Below are 15,460 nucleotides of genomic sequence, written 5' to 3' on the forward strand. Positions count from 1 at the left end.
GCCCAGCACACGGGGGGGTTCTGGGCTCAAGTGCTCACTGAAGCCGGGTCATGGGGAGCTTTGTCCATGATGAACCAATGTGGCTGCTCTCACAGTGCAGCTGATCGGATGTGCTGGGTACCTGCTGCCGAAAAGGGGAGTCCTGCTCTACCTCAGCCTGAGAAAAAGTGGCTCAGGAAACTAAGAGGCACGAAGCCAGCTCTGCAGACATCATTCCAATGCGCTGCCTCCCAGAGCCGGCTCAGCTGAGGTCAGGCAGGAGAAGCTATGGCAGAAGCTGCTCTCTACCAGGAGCCTGTTGAACAGGCTCAGCTCTAGTGTGAAATCCTACAAGCTCCATCTCATCCAAGAAGTCACGATGTGATGGAACCCAAAAGGGTTCACAGTAAGACATCAACTGGTATCCTTAGAGAAGCCTCCAGTGGGTCTAAATTTAACCTGCCAGGCTCCAAAAAGCCTTCCCCCCTCCCAAAATGGGGCTCCGGCTGTTTTAAATGAAGTTTCAGGGTGGTTTTATAAAGTGTTTCCCACTCCCTCACTAAAAGCAGCCAAACCCTTTCCCTTCCACTTAAACAAGCAAGAAAAACCCTGTTAAAATTGGGTTCTGGCCTTGCCTTTGCAAAGTTTCAGCTTGAGAGCAAATGTTTCCAAAGTTAGGAATGAGGGGGAAAATATTTACCATGGACTTTGTCCAGCAGCTTTAATCATAGCGCTCACCACCACTTCAGCTTCAATAACGATGGGTAATAAAACATCTACCCCACTAATGGGGTATAAATAACAGATTATCACTTGATAGGAATAAGAAATCACAAAGACACGACAGGGACAACTCGACATCCACCAGCCCTTCCCTGCCTGCACCCGCTGTGCCATGCTGCACCATGGCTCTAGGTTGCAGAAGGGGCCAGTGCACCAGAATGTTGGCTTCTAGCACGTTTCCATGCTCTCAATGACCAAACCAGCACCCAGGAGCCATCCAGCATGACCTCAGCTACTGCTCAGAAGTCCAGACCCTGTTTTCTTCCCAGAGCACGTGGAGGAATTGAATCCTGCTCCTGGCACTTCCAAACCTGCACCAGTGATGTGTGTGCTGTTGGGTTAACCCTGTGCTCAGCTGTGGATCAGTGGTAAACTGCACTGGTGTGGTGACAACACAGAACAGGCTGGGAAGCTGTTTCCCCATAAGGATCAGAAGAGATCCACTGTGATCCCTGTGATCCAGAGCCCTGTTAGGGAACTCCCTTCCCGAGCAGCTGAAAACAATTACAGCTCCATTTGCTTCAGAGCTGAGCCCGACTGATTCCTGGCAAACCCCCTGAGCACTGTTTCATCCCAAGCCTGGCTTTGGGGAAGAAGAAGCAGATTGTGCCAGAAGGAGCTCATCGAGTGTGTAATGCTCTGTGCTACATAGATGTTTGTTGGGAAATGGGAAGGAGGAGGATGGAGCACTGCCCTTGCTTCTCTCTGGAATGATGGTGACACGCAATGATGCATCCACCAGGATGCAGGGAGGGATGGGGGGGCAGGCCAGTTAATGAGGGTTTTTAGATTTAACCCTAAAAATACATCCAAGTGGTACATTTTGTAGGCAACATAAACCTTCAATGGTTAAGAAACAACAAATAAAGTGTTTGGATGAAATATGTGGAAACAACAACTGGAGAACACGGCTGAAAACACCCCAGAACGTTACAAGACAAGGGAGCGGGGCCAGGTCATGATGAAACATCCACACAAGAGCAGATGATTTCCTCATGCCATTCCTGAAGGAAAACCAAGTAAATCCTCAAATAAACCCGCCCCACACCCATGTTTCCATCCCTGCCCACGAGGCCTCATCTCCCACTCCTGGTCCTGCCCTACCTTTGCCTTCTCGAAGTCCAGGTCCTTGCCAATGGTGGTCAGGAGGCGGCAAAGGCACTCGAGGGACTCCTCGTCATGGTTCTTCAGCAGCTTCACCACGCAGTCATGCATGATGGCCTCCGTCAGCATCTTCAGTTTGAAAAGCTCACCAATGAATTTTATATTCCCAATGGATCTCCGTCGGGCTTTGTCCTTGGCCTCTTCCAGCTCGTCATGGAGCCGCGTCTTCTCCTCTGGCTGTGTAATAGAAAAACAGCTCTAAAACCCCATGTTCACAGAGCACAGAACTCCCCAAAGGTCCAGTTTTATGTTTATTACAGTTGATGCTGCCCCTGTTTACTCCTTTTCTCCTAAACCCCCAAAAGAGGCTGGGTCTAAACCCACTGATGGAGGCAAACGGTTTTTATTAGGCTCAGCCACAGGGACAGGAATGAAACTCTCGACTCCGAACTCTCCCCACATCAACTCCATCCTCAAAAGAGATCACGCTCAGAGGGAGCTCTTGAGAATTTAAGAGGGAAAACACCACTTACAGTGGTTGCAGCTTCAAGTTCTTTCTGCTTCTTTTCAAAGACGTCGTCGTCAGCCTTGTCCTTTTCAAACTCCTTCTGGCAGCGATTTAACAGCAGCTTGCGGAAGTTCACTGTGCTCCCAGGTTTGTCTGCCATGGGCACCTTCAGCTGGAGGACAAGGAAGGAAAACATCAGCAGCAATAGGGCCAAACTCCATGTATGAGTGAGGCTTCCTACGAGCCACCATCACACTCTGTCATGTACTTCATACTGGGCAGCACAACCCTGCAGGGCGCTGGATGTCAAAGCAGCATGCCGTGATTTCCAGTGGAGCTTTATGTTTCAGATGTGAAGGCACACTCAGAACTTGGCTGACACCACCTCAGCCCAGAGACAATTACATTTCCATCCACAGCATCCTTTAAAAACACACACCATTTAAAATCACACTTATTCTGCACTGCAGACTCTGGAGCTGTGCTCCTTTGTTGTGAGCCATGAAGGATCAGGTGCAGAAGGGGTTTATTTTGTCCCAAGTACAGAGACAGGGAAGATTCAGGTCGGATGTAAGGAGGGAATGGTTTTAACTTGTCAGAGGAGAGACTGAGATGAGCTCTTAGGCACAAGCTGTTCCCTGTGAGGGTGCTGAGGCGCTGGCACAGGGTGCCCAGAGAAGCTGTGGCTGCCCCATCCCTGGCAGTGTTCAAGGCCAGGTTGGACACAGGGGCTTGGAGCAGCTGCTCCAGTGGAAGGGGTCCCTGCCCGTGGCAGGTGTTGGAACTGGAGGAGCTTTAAGGTCCCTTAATACAAACCAATCTGGAATTCTATGATTCAAATTCACCATCTGAAATGAGCTCTTTGGAGCTCAGCTCAGCCCTTGTGGGCTCTGCTCTGAAATGAGGCAAAGGCTGAACTTTCCAAACATGACTCCGTTCTGTGGACAGGCTGGAGAGGGTCCAGAGGAGGGCCACAAAGATAACCCAAGAACTAGGAAACCATGTGAGGGAAGGATGAGGGGTCTGGGAAAAGAAGACTCAGGGGAGACCTCATCCCCATATTCCAGTATTTAAAGGTGACTACAAAGAAGCTGGAGACTCTCTTTTATTGGGAGTCCCATAGCAAAGACAAGGGGTGATGGGCACAAGTTACTCCTGGGGAGATCCTGACTGGACACGTGAAGAATTTTCCCAGTGAGAACACCCAGTCACTGGAAGAATCTCTCCAGGGAAGAGGTGGATTCCCCAGTGCTGGACAAGGTGCTGGGCCATTGAGCCTAGGTCTTGCCTGGCCTAGAAAGCTTCGACCTTTCTAGGACCTTTGAGGTTCCTTCCAACACAGGATTCTGTCTCATTGCAGATGACTGGTGTGAGCAGGCAGAGCCAAATGTCCTCAGCTCCAACCAGCACATCACTCCAAGCAGAGCCCTCTGCCTGCAGGCATGGCCAATGGATGTTGAAGAAGAAATCCTTTATTGGTGTTCAGAAACTAACATTTAACCCTGCTCTTGTCACCTTCAGGTTCCTGCCCATCAGGGCATGGGGATAATGTGCAGAACATCCCCATGCAGAGGAATCTCCTGTGTGACTATGGCAGCTCTTACCGTTACGAGACACCTGCACATGTTGGCATACGCCACCGAGAAGCTCGGTTCATCGATGGCCTTCTCGAAGACCAGGTCGATGACTCCTTTCAGCCTCTCCTCTGTGTCTACCGTCAGGTCTGTCACTTGCTTCATGAGCTGGTTGAACATCTGGGGTGTCAGCTTGTTCAAGATGCTTCGTACCTTGCGGAACAGCTCCTGAGGGACAGACAAAACTGTGAGCTGAAGCCTAAACCAGATACCTCTCAGAAACGAGCTGGGATGCAGCTCAGAGGTGAATGGAGATGTGGGAACTTCTAGGAAGTTACACACAATCCAGCCTCAGCTCTGACTCAGCTACTGAAGACCAAGGCTGTGGGCAGGAGTTTTGGGAATGCCCAAGTGCTTTTTGTTTCATGCACAACAGAGGCACAAGACCCTTGCTCCCACCCAGTGAAAGTGTCTTCTTGACATCAGTTTAGTCAAGAGATAACCTAACAGGGAGTGGCTTCCTTCTGTATTTACTTCAAGGCACCTTTTTCCCTATCCAGAATGATAACGAGGTCAACAATGCTGCTGTTAACCCAGAGAACAGAATTCCTGTGTCCTTCAAGACTATCCCAACTTAGCCTTCGAACTACAATCTGACCACCAGGCAAATACCTCTGCCCAGAGCGGCTGCCCCATGGAGGAGAGGAGGAGCAGACAGACAGAGACACACTGTTGGGTTGGGCAGGAACTGAAGGAACTTTACAGAGGAACCTCAGTCTTGCTGAGTGTAAAAGGGGATGAAAAGCAAGTTCTGTGCTGGAAGGTTGAGGTTGTTTGCTTTAGAATGGAGACAGGAATAGCAAAACAGTCCTGGAGGAGAGGTGGCAGGTTGTCTGGTGTTCCCTACTGAGAGTCCCTTAACAGACAGGGTTGCCACTGAAACTCCAGGTCAGGTATAAACACATGAAAAAGCCATTCAAGGTAGGGGACAGCTGTGGTTCAAACTGGAATTCATTGTCCTTTCTCATGGTCTTACACAACAGTGAAAGCAAAGCCCCATCCTCCCTTGGTCACGCACTGCTGTGCTCCCAACGTGCTCCCCAATGCTCTCACCTGCGTTTTGACATTCTCTGGGTCCTCAGTTTGGTTTTCTCTCTTCAGGCTCGGCTTCCAGGCGTTCTCTGCCTTCTTCAGGTGCACATCCTCCTTCACACACACAGTGATGATCTTCCTGGGCTCTCTCCTCTGGCCTGGCTGCGATCTCCTCGGTCCAACATTCAACAACTAGGACAAAAACATTCCCTGTTATATCCCCTTTTAAGCTCACATCTCCATAACACACTCCTGGGCACACGCCAATGCCGACAATCAGCAGCTCCTCCTTGGGCTCTGAGGACTCCCTCTGACCCAACACACTGCTCCAGGTTGGCCAGAGGGAACACAAAGACACCAAACATGCTTCTCTCAGGCAGCTTTCCCCCAAAGCAGGTATGGGATGACCATGGCCTACAAGCACTGGTGATGCTCCGGATGCTGCCTGAGCAGAAGTGAACCCAACTGACAGAAGCAGCCTCCTGAAAGCCAGAAACTGCATAACTGCAACATCCCAGCAAAGGTGTATTTAAGGATCAGGAAGTCCTTACAGGTGTATTTCAAACATCCCAAGCAATTAGATACAGATCAACCAGCAGCACTGCTGAAAACAAGAAGTTTTACTGGAGATTGCTCAAACAAAGCCATTTTGGGACAGGAGCGACACAAACTGCACTGAACAGAGCATCAGTGCAGCTCCTGCATTGGAGGAACATGGATCCCAACAGAGGTGGGTCAAACCCTTTGTAGTTTCACACAAGAAAGGGACACACGGCACTCTGTTTGAAACAGCATCAAGCACCTCTCTGCAACAACCCTGTATAACACAGTGCTCCTCCCAGTCAAATCAGGTACAAAACCTGCCCAAACTGGGGAGTATTGCATCTGCTGTACAAGTGACAGGGCACAAGACACCCCCAGACTCCCTCTTCATCACTGGGAGCTTCTGATTGAGGATGAAAGATCATCACTGTTGTCAGGTTATTCCTCCCCTTTGGTCTTTGGTATTCCTGAACTCATTCATTAGAAATGACCAACCTCAATGTAAAAACTAGTGCAGCAACAGAACCCTATTATCAAACCCTGTTAATTTCCACACAAGTCCTTCATCTCCTCAGAGGGCAGTGGGCATCCTCCATGTGAAAGATGGACCATTAAAAACCTTTCTTTGTTCAACAAACGGATTCAATGAGCATCAGAGAGGCAAAACCAGCTCAGTTATTCAGCTTCACTGAATACAGGGGGAAACTGCTCTTCGCTGGTGCCTCTTATGTGACCCCCAAACCTGGTTTTGCACTATTAAAAGCCAAAATCCTCCTTCAAGACAAGAGTTTGTATCTGCAACGTGAGCTGCTTGGCTTTGACAATGTCAACGTGTGCTGTGGGTGAATGCAAACACAATCACCACCACTGCTGGAGCTCTCGTCTGAGCTTCATTATGGGATAACAGCAACAGAGTAAGGTGTTGTCAAAAGACAACCACTTCACGCTGTGCATGACGCATGGAAGAGGGTGACATGGTGTATGTCACCATGCTGCCCCACCACATACCGAGATCTTAGTCCAGATCCCAGCCGCATGCACAGAAATAACCCATCACATCCTTCAAACCCTTCTGGGTGCAAGCCATAATTGTAATGCATCCGTGTGAATCCATCACTCACAAGGATCCAACAGCAGAACAAGACAGCAAGAACGGGGGAGTCTTCATGATGCTTTTGGGTGTTAGAACCTTCCTGCACCAGGTACCATCCTCTCTGCTCCCACCAGCTTGACAGCTGGTGTTGAGAGCCCTTGCTCGACACCAGCACGATGCAATGAAGCCTGCTTTGGATGCTGAGGCACCCCCTCTGCTGTTATGCCATTTCACACTGTTCTGCTGCCCAAGTTCTAACCACGCCACAAACGTATGGCTGGGGAAAGCAGAAACTTCCCTCCAGCTGGAAAACCAGACAATAACACAACAGCAAAGCAGCTGGATTCAGCCACATGTGTTAGACCTCAGCATACAGCTCCTGGCCCACAGGAAGCTTGGGAACCAGAGCCAGGCTGGCACTGGGCCCTGAAATCCAAGTGTTTGGGCTTGTTTCCCCCAGGAACCTGGGCAAAGCCAACAGGAGGGAGCCTGGGGCTGCCCCATTCTTGCTGCAAGGGCAGCTCCACTCTGCAGGACCCTCCCACCACAGCCGGGTTGCAGCACGCGAGGACAGAGCTGCAAGGACACGGAGCTCCCTGGGATACGGGTCCAGGAAAGCCAAAGCCTCTGCCTGCGGAGCAAACAGGCCTCCCTGAGGAGGTTACTATTCCTAAAGCAGAGCATTGCAAGGAGCACTTGTGCATCTCCTTGTGCTGCACACTGCGTGTAACAGCCTCATCAAACCTGGCTGCCTTCAAGACCAGACCTTCCCCTGCATTCCCAGAACAAAGACTTCCTTTAGGATTGTATTCTTTCAGTATCTGTGGATAAACTCAGTTCAAACTGCTGGATAAGGCTTTAAAAGCAGCAAACAGGAGCCTCCTTTGAACATGTAATAAAATCATACACAGATCAAACTGAAAACAGAAAATAATCTGGGGGTTTCTGGTTCCAGATTTACAAGGCAGCAAGTTAAAGGGGTGCTTCCCTTTTGTAACCCAGCCAGAGTAAAGACCAACAGGTCTGCACCACCTGTGGTTACAGGGCTCCAGCTTGCACTGAAATAGTGTTTCCCACCAAAGGCATAGAGCAACAACCACCAGATGTTCCTGCATCCATCTGGATTATCTGTCTTCTGGATGAAGAGGGAGGAAAAAAGGAAAGCAGGAAGAAAGAGGGACAAGCCTCCTGCTGAGGAGACTAACTCACAGCAACACAGCACAACCCATTGCTCTCCCTCAAGGTCCACTTCCACTCTCAGGCCACGAGTCATGGTAACACTGTGAAAACCATCCCAGAAGTGAAAGAACTGCTTCTCCCTCTGCAACAGGCTTCAAATGCAGAAGGGGAAATGGAGCTTGGATGCTAGGAGTGACTCTGCCTCCCAGGGAAGCACAAGCATTGAGGTGACTCGAGATCCCATCACCCCATCCTGCCTCGGTGTGTGGAGCCGACGGGTCCTCTCCAACCCTATTCCTCTGTGTTTGAACTTACTACCCACTGCACTCCTCTAACTCCTTGTCCACACCAAGAAGTGCTTACGAACTCCACTCTGTTGCTGAGTGGTTCCACCCCTTGTGTTTGACGCCACATTTGTTAGTTCGAAACACACTCACACAACACGGTTAAGCAGAAAAGAAGGAAATGAAGACAAAGCCAAGGAAGCAAAACAAAAGATTCTCAAGGTGCCAAAAGCTGGTTAGGGCTGAGCTGCTTGACATCACCTCGATGGCGAGCGATAGGCAGTGGGTTTAATGGTTTATGGGCATGGCCTGTGCAGAGGTGGGATGGCCGAGTGGACAGGCAGCGTACACGCAGGGTTTTGCCATGCTTCACGAGAAGGCGAGGTCTGGTTTTGCTCCGGGCTGAAACCCCTCTCGTCCCCTACCAACCACCGCCACAGGGCTGGTGGAACCACATCACCTTCACACCCTCCACGACAGAAAGGCAAAGGAAGGCTCAACTCCGGGAAGGCGCAGATGTAGGATGTATGTTATGTGCTGAATGCTCCAAATGAACGGGGTAAGCGGGACTTACCTTGTCTCCCCCTTTCCACAGGTCTGCAAAGTGCAGACCCCTCGCGGATCCCGCTCAGGCCAACGTCCCAGCATGCCCTCAGCTGGTGATGTCCCACCCACCACTGAAGACTGCCTAGAGGGGTACAATGCAAGTCTGGTTTCGGTTTGCTTTTAAACAAGGTTGCACCTTTTTGTAAAGTTTTCTGCCAGTGGTTCTTTATCAACAGCAGGAATTAGGGAGAAAGACAACTCTACAAAAAGGTGCAAAGATGTGGGGGGAGAGGGGGGGATTTGGCTTACCCCTAGCGGCAGGTTCCTCAATGGTGGGTGAGGCGAGACCAAGAGAGGGCATGCTGGGGACCCGCACCGAGCCAGGGAAGGCAATCCAGGGTTGCTCTGCACTTTGCAGGCCTGTGGAAAGAGAAAGAGTGACAGGGACGTTACCGAGATGCCGGGAGGCTTGGGACATCCAGTGCATGAACGGACAGAAGGTGCCACAGTGCCACCGCCAAGTCCTAAACACAGGAAGCGAAGTCGACCTCCAACAGCATCGAGGTTTTGGGACCCAGTGGTGCTCTGAGGGGAACCAGGGCACCAACGCTACTCCAAGACATGGGCACACACCCCATGGACAAGGGCCATGAGACTACTCTCAAACCAGAAATACAACATCAGCTCAAAATCACCAGGTTTGCCTCTGAGCCTCAGGAAATGTGCACGCTTGAAGTCGAGGTCATTCAGTGAATGCTTCCAAACCCAGCAGTTTTGAAAGATAAGTGATGGCTACGTCAATAGATACATCCAGATGGAGACACTGGATGTATTTTAATAGGGAGCTGAAAATCCATGATTGCTCCTAATGGAGCAGCCTTCATCCTCAGCTGCGCTGACTGGGCAGGACCATGCTGGGGGAGGGCACCTGCCCCCCAAGGAAGAGATGGCAAAGGCGAGAAGGAAGAATTCAGAGAGGGATTTCAGAGCATGGGCAAAGCCAGACACAGGGAAAAGATGAGAAAGGGAAAGAAAAGCAGAAGAAAAGGCAAGAAAACAAGGAATGAAGTAACCAAAGCGAAACACCACGTGGAAGCACAGAGAAAGCAGGAGCACAGGTACTGTGTATATTGTGTATTCTTGTTTTCTTTCTGGTTAGTAAAAGCTCTTTGCTCCACCGGTATGTTTTATAAACCAGACTCCTGTGATGATACACGTTGACGCCGGGTTGTTGTTGAGAAACGTGTGTTCACACACGTGCCAAGGCCGGGTCCTCAGCGTGGAAACGAATTTCCACACCTCTGGCGCAGGGAAAAGGCGAAGGAGATCAAATCCATTGAAGACCAATACGTACCAGTTCAAACCATCCACCACGCTCTCCTAATTTGCCTACAAGAGCCAGGACAACACCACCCTGGCATTCATCCTGACACAACCAGAACCACCGGAGCATCGGCCGAGGCCCGAAAGCCTGAGGATGGACTTCATCAGCATTAAGGCCAGTTTTTAGATCAGCAAGTTGGGGTAAACTCACACTTCCAGATACGTTTCTTCCCCCGGGGCTTTGCCTCCCAAAATCAGCAAAGGCTGGTGTGAAGTCTGGTCCTCGAGGCAGTATCCGGGGGTCCAGGGTTCTCAGTGGCAGTTTTGGCTGATTGACCTGTGTCATGGTGCAGAACAGACACAAACAGGACCTGCTCAGCGGGTGCTGCAGCACAGAGCTCATCCAAGCCCACAGACAACCTCTGCTAACCAGTAACAGTCACATTTACTACCCAAATGAATGCCTTTAACAAACTGTGCAGGTTTTATGCATCCACACTTACACTACACATAAGCATTTCATCTTCTGCAGGTGGCTCCTGAGGAGCTCAGTGACACTTCAAGGCTGAGCATGACTTTGGAGGATAAAATTACTGCTGACATGGGCCTGCCTTGGTTCAGGATCACAAAACTGCCACCTTCCCTCAAACAAATGTCTTTTGTGTTAACAAGACAGATGGCCAAGCGGGCAAAGGAAGCTCAGATGCAGACAGAGCAGTGAGAAGCCACCATGGAGAACTAGTAGGTGGGTGAAATCACTTGGGGAACAATTTGTCTGCGTATGAAATTCAGAGTGGAAACGTTTCTGCACAAGGGGATCACCTACGTCCTCTGTGCTTCAGTCTTAAGAGCAAGTCTGTAGTGATTACATCAAAATCAATGAACTCCACAGGCCTCACTGAGAGGAGGATAAGGGCTTGGTGTCAGCACTTCAGCAATAACAAGTGTTTCAGTAAGCACAGACGTACAGCAGAGAGAATCACATCTGTAATAAGGCTGGAGAGAAATCACACAAGTGCTTGTGAGCTGAGGTTTTACCACACAGCTCACAGTGACATAACTGTTTCAGATCAAAGAGTTTGCCCCAAAGCTTGCCTATGCTTTCTAACCTTAGACCTGATCTGATTAAAGACATCACCTCTCTGTTCAGTCTTGCTTTGCTCCACAGGTCTTCATGGCTGTATCATCTTAAATGCCAGTCACGACCCAGCACAACTGAACCCAGATAGAGACCATTAAAAACGCTCCAGTTCTTAAATCATCTGTGCACATTCATTAGACACCAGTGCCTCTATTGGAAGAATGATGTGATGTGACATCAGCCAAGTATTTCCCCTTCCCAAGAGAAGCTTGCATCACAACAGTCCACTTGGATCTTTAGCTAAGGATTAAACACACTGCACGTACCTGTTTGATGGGCTCTCCTCTCACCTTGTCGAGAACCACGTCACTTATGGGAGGCAGCCCCTCCGGCTTTTGGATACAGGCAGGCATGAACTGGAAATCCAGCAGGAACTCCCTGTCATACTGCTTCTTCCCCTCTGGATCCAGGGGCTTCCACTGCTCTATAAGGAGAGAAGATGCCTGAGGTTCATAGGGAACCAAATGCTCCGCTCTCCAAGATGTGTTTCCATTAAATCCAAAGGGAAGAGGTTGCTACAGCTGCCTGCGAAGTCTTAATTCAGCTTTATCTTCATATTGAAGGCAGTGAGGAGAGGACACACATCACAGTAAAGGAACACAACCACTGGGGAGCATATAGCCAACAGCAGCAGCAATCCCCCATGGAACTGATCACCACTTCCAGTTCTAACCTATGTCGCCTTGTTTCAGCTCTGAATTCCACTCTTGTGTGATAGGATGAAACAGGGACAATTCCCAGGTTTGGGGTGAAGATGCAGAAGTTAACGCAGGGGTTTTGGGTAAGCATCCTTTGAAACCATGAGAACACGGAGCCTTTAACAACCCATGCTGGAAATAAGAGTGGGAACTCCAAGAACATGCACAACCACAGGCCAGGCTCTAAGAATCCCAACTGTTCACCCATGTTTTTCTCCTTTCCAGGCAGGAGACCTATGGTGTGGAGAACTTCACCTGATGCAAATCAAACCATAAACCTACAGCCATTGCAGCACAAGGAAAATCAGCATCTGGTCACCTAAAGATGGGATTTTCTTTCCTGGCTGTACAGTTTGGATCTAGGAAAGCAAACCTGGATTTGCTTGGCAGCCAGGTTGTCTTTATCAGGCCCCTGTGCTGGAGGCCCCTTTCCTTCTGAAGGAAAACATCTGCACAAGATGCTGCCCTTGTGCTGCAGCGGTGCCCAACAGCATCACTTCCCTTTAATCCAGTTCAGCTTGGCTGTTAAAGGATTCTATTATTCCTTTGTTTCAGTCCCTGATCACCAGCTTTAGGTCTCTGGGTTCTCACCATCCTCATCTCTGCACAGGCCACAAACTGGAACTTACTTTAACGATGGCATTTAGTAACTGGGAATGAGACACAAAGGGAACTACAAACTTAAGCTCTTTGTGCCATTTTATTTCTGCAGAGCTTCAGGATAAAGAGGTGCAGAAAATGGTCTGGTGTCCCAGCCAGCATTCCCAGCCAGCTGCCTATCCCCTGTGCCACAGCACCCTTCATTTATCATGGAAAAACCCTGACAGCACCAAGAAACAGTCTGTGTGTGCAGTTCCCTTCCGCTGGAAGGTTCTCAAGAAGCTGTTTTAATGGGAAAAGCAGCTGGGCAGTGTTACAGACAGCCCTGGCTCCCCAAGCAGGGCACAAACAGGGATCAAACACACAATTCCTCCTATGGTTGCTTGATCAAAAGGCAAAATCAAAGGGATTGATCCCCCTTTTTAGAAAGAGCAGAGCTGAAATCGAGGGTCACTGCACCAAGCGGCCAGGGCTGCTCTGCAGCCACAGTGTAATGACCTAACAGTGCTGCTCCTTGCCCAGTACCTCACCCACCAGGCTCTTCCTTATTCTGTTGTATACTCTTCCATTTCTGGGCTCCCAAGAAAATGAGTAGTTTATTTGGAGGGAGCTTCACCTGAATGAGAAATGGCTTAAAAATTGGTAGCAACTGAGAAGTTGGTCTCAAGGTCTCTTTCAATGAGGTGAATTAACAGAGATTCAGGTCTAGAAATTAAATATCTTAATAAATAACAAAACCACTCCTTGGGTATTCTATATCCAGTGCTACCCAGGAAAGGACCTTATCTTGCGAGCCCACACTTGAATTATTTCATCCAAAGAACTGCACTCTCACAGTTCAATAGCAGAGCCTGGATGAAACCACAAACTCTTCCCTTTCCTTACGCTCCTAGAAACCTGAGGAGCTATGCAAGTTTACCCAGGAAATTACACCTATATAACACACGTATTTAGGACTCAATCAGAACTTTCAAATCTCTTATTGAAGGAGTATATCCACTTCTATGGAATTTCTTGGATCGTTCTCAGCTGTCAATCACAATGGAACCAATTCACCACCATTTTCACAACAAATTCAAGCAATTGGGGATTTTCTCTTCTTTTTATTACCACCAGAAAGAGGAAAACAACCTTCCTCTTGTGCTCCCCTAAAGGTGTCTCTGGGCCCGTTGCATGGTGGATCCCAGTGAAACACTGAGAACCTTTCTAGCCCCACTGGAAACATCCTTTATTCCATGGGGAGGACACAGGGCCTTTCCCTTTGGGAGGCACAAACCCAAGCAAGCCTGCAGGAGCCCGAGGCAGGATTTACCTGGTTTATACTGGTACACAGGCCCTTCGCCGGAGCTCTCGGTGAAGCCTGAGTTTGCTTCAGTTCCTTCCCCCTCGGAAATGCTCTCGGCACCATTCCTCACGGGCTCTGCTTCCTGCTCTCCGTTTTCCTCCACAGGTTTCGCTTTCTGCAGCTCAGAGGGGTCTCTCTCCAGCTGAAACCCATGGCTCATTTTCTCTGGGTCAGATTCAAGTACTTTGTCACCTGAAAGTTCCTCTTCTACTTTAGGCTGAGGCACAAGATGGAAACACAAGAGGTTACGGTAAAACCACACCGTCAAGATCCAAAGCAAGGGAAACTGCTCTTATTTATTCACACAGCATTTCTGTGTGCCACAGCATACACACATGCATCTGGAAGAGTGACATGGAACAACACACAGAGCCCTGCGTGATTTACTGGTTCATTCCTGGAGAGAACCCACCGATAATGAACACTGCAACTGGAGACACTTGGTGTTGCCCATGGAATCCCCAGGAGCTACTGGGATAGGATGGAAGGAGCTGTTATGGCATGAGCAATGCCAGTCTGGAAAGCCAACCTCACTTTTCTCCTCTCCTGCAGCTCAGCACCCCTCTTATAGGGCACACTGTGGTTGGCTTCAGAGAATCCCAGCCTGGTTTGGGTTGGAAGGGACCTTAAAGCTCCTCCAGTTCCAACCCCTGCCATGGGCAGGGACCCCTTCCACTGGAGCAGCTGCTCCAAGCCCCTGTGTCCAACCTGGCAACGAGGAGCACAGGTACAAAGTGGTAACAGCTTCTGCTGAACATCTCTGTTGGATTTGCTTCCCCCTTTGCAGTGCTGATATCACGACAGCCCAAGATCAGTGCTGCAGAACTAATGCTCCTCTTGCATCCCTTTTTAGCAGTCTGTGAAAAGGCAGCATTGCAGCACATGCACATCCCATCAGTGTGTGGTAGAAGATCAAAGAATAATAGAATCATGAGGTTGGAAAAGACCTTTAAGATCATCAAGTCCAACCATGGCTGCCCCATCCCTGGCAGTGCTCAAGGCCAGGTTGGACACAGGGGCTTGGAGCAGCTGCTCCAGTGGAAGGGGTCCCTGCCTGTGGCAGGGTTGGAGCTGGATGAGCTTTAAGGTCCCTTCCAACCCAAACCATTCCAGGATTCTGTGATACACAGAGAGTATAAACTGGGTGCAGCTCCAGCAACATCCTTCACTCTCTGGCTTGAAAACAAGCACAGTGATACTTTTAATTCCTCTGAATGACCCAACCATCAGCTCTTCCATTGCACACAGACTGGTGTCACTGCATGATATCCTGCACATGAGCATTGTTAAGTGTTTATTTCCACCCAAAAGGAGGGGAAGACACTTTTATGTCATTGGTAATAAGTAAATCTGCTACTTCAGGGGGAAACACAAGCACTCGCTTACACAAAGGATGAGGCACCATCCACAGGAGTCAAGATTCACCCAGTGACAACAAGCTTTATAGCAGAATGGTTCAGTGATGTCTGCACTAAGGGCAAGGTGTGGAGGAAACAGCAGATAAGAGTAAGAAACTAATAAAAAACAAACTCGATAACACCACCAGTTGTTATCAGTGCAGAGACAGGCTGAGCATGAACACTTTTACCCTCTTATTCCCTTTCCTGCTCTATTCCAACCCCAGTTTCACCCAGGATATTAAACCAAGAGGTCCCTCCTGCAATATCC

General features: G+C 49.4%; 1 protein-coding gene across 7 annotated transcripts in view; it reads right to left on the bottom strand.

The window, feature by feature from the left end:
- EIF4G3 (eukaryotic translation initiation factor 4 gamma 3) overlaps positions 1–15,460 on the bottom strand; it is a 149,666-nt gene that overhangs the window by 24,326 nt on the left and 109,880 nt on the right. For 6 of the 7 annotated variants that reach the window (XM_031045709.2, XM_031045706.2, XM_031045703.2 and 3 more), the window contains 8 exons: positions 13,760–14,009; positions 11,416–11,573; positions 10,220–10,345; positions 8,995–9,105; positions 5,062–5,232; positions 3,979–4,176; positions 2,400–2,546; positions 1,867–2,103 (listed from right to left, as the gene is read on the bottom strand). In XM_031045709.2, the coding sequence (XP_030901569.2) occupies positions 1,867–2,103; positions 2,400–2,546; positions 3,979–4,176; positions 5,062–5,232; positions 8,995–9,105; positions 10,220–10,345; positions 11,416–11,573; positions 13,760–14,009 (1,398 nt within the window). The remainder of the gene's footprint in view (positions 1–1,866; positions 2,104–2,399; positions 2,547–3,978; positions 4,177–5,061; positions 5,233–8,994; positions 9,106–10,219; positions 10,346–11,415; positions 11,574–13,759; positions 14,010–15,460) is intronic. The other variant, XM_031045707.2, reaches the window with a different exon arrangement.

This window comes from Melopsittacus undulatus, chromosome 12 (genome assembly GCF_012275295.1).
Source record: "Melopsittacus undulatus isolate bMelUnd1 chromosome 12, bMelUnd1.mat.Z, whole genome shotgun sequence".
NCBI classification, from domain to species: Eukaryota; Metazoa; Chordata; class Aves; order Psittaciformes; family Psittaculidae; genus Melopsittacus; species Melopsittacus undulatus.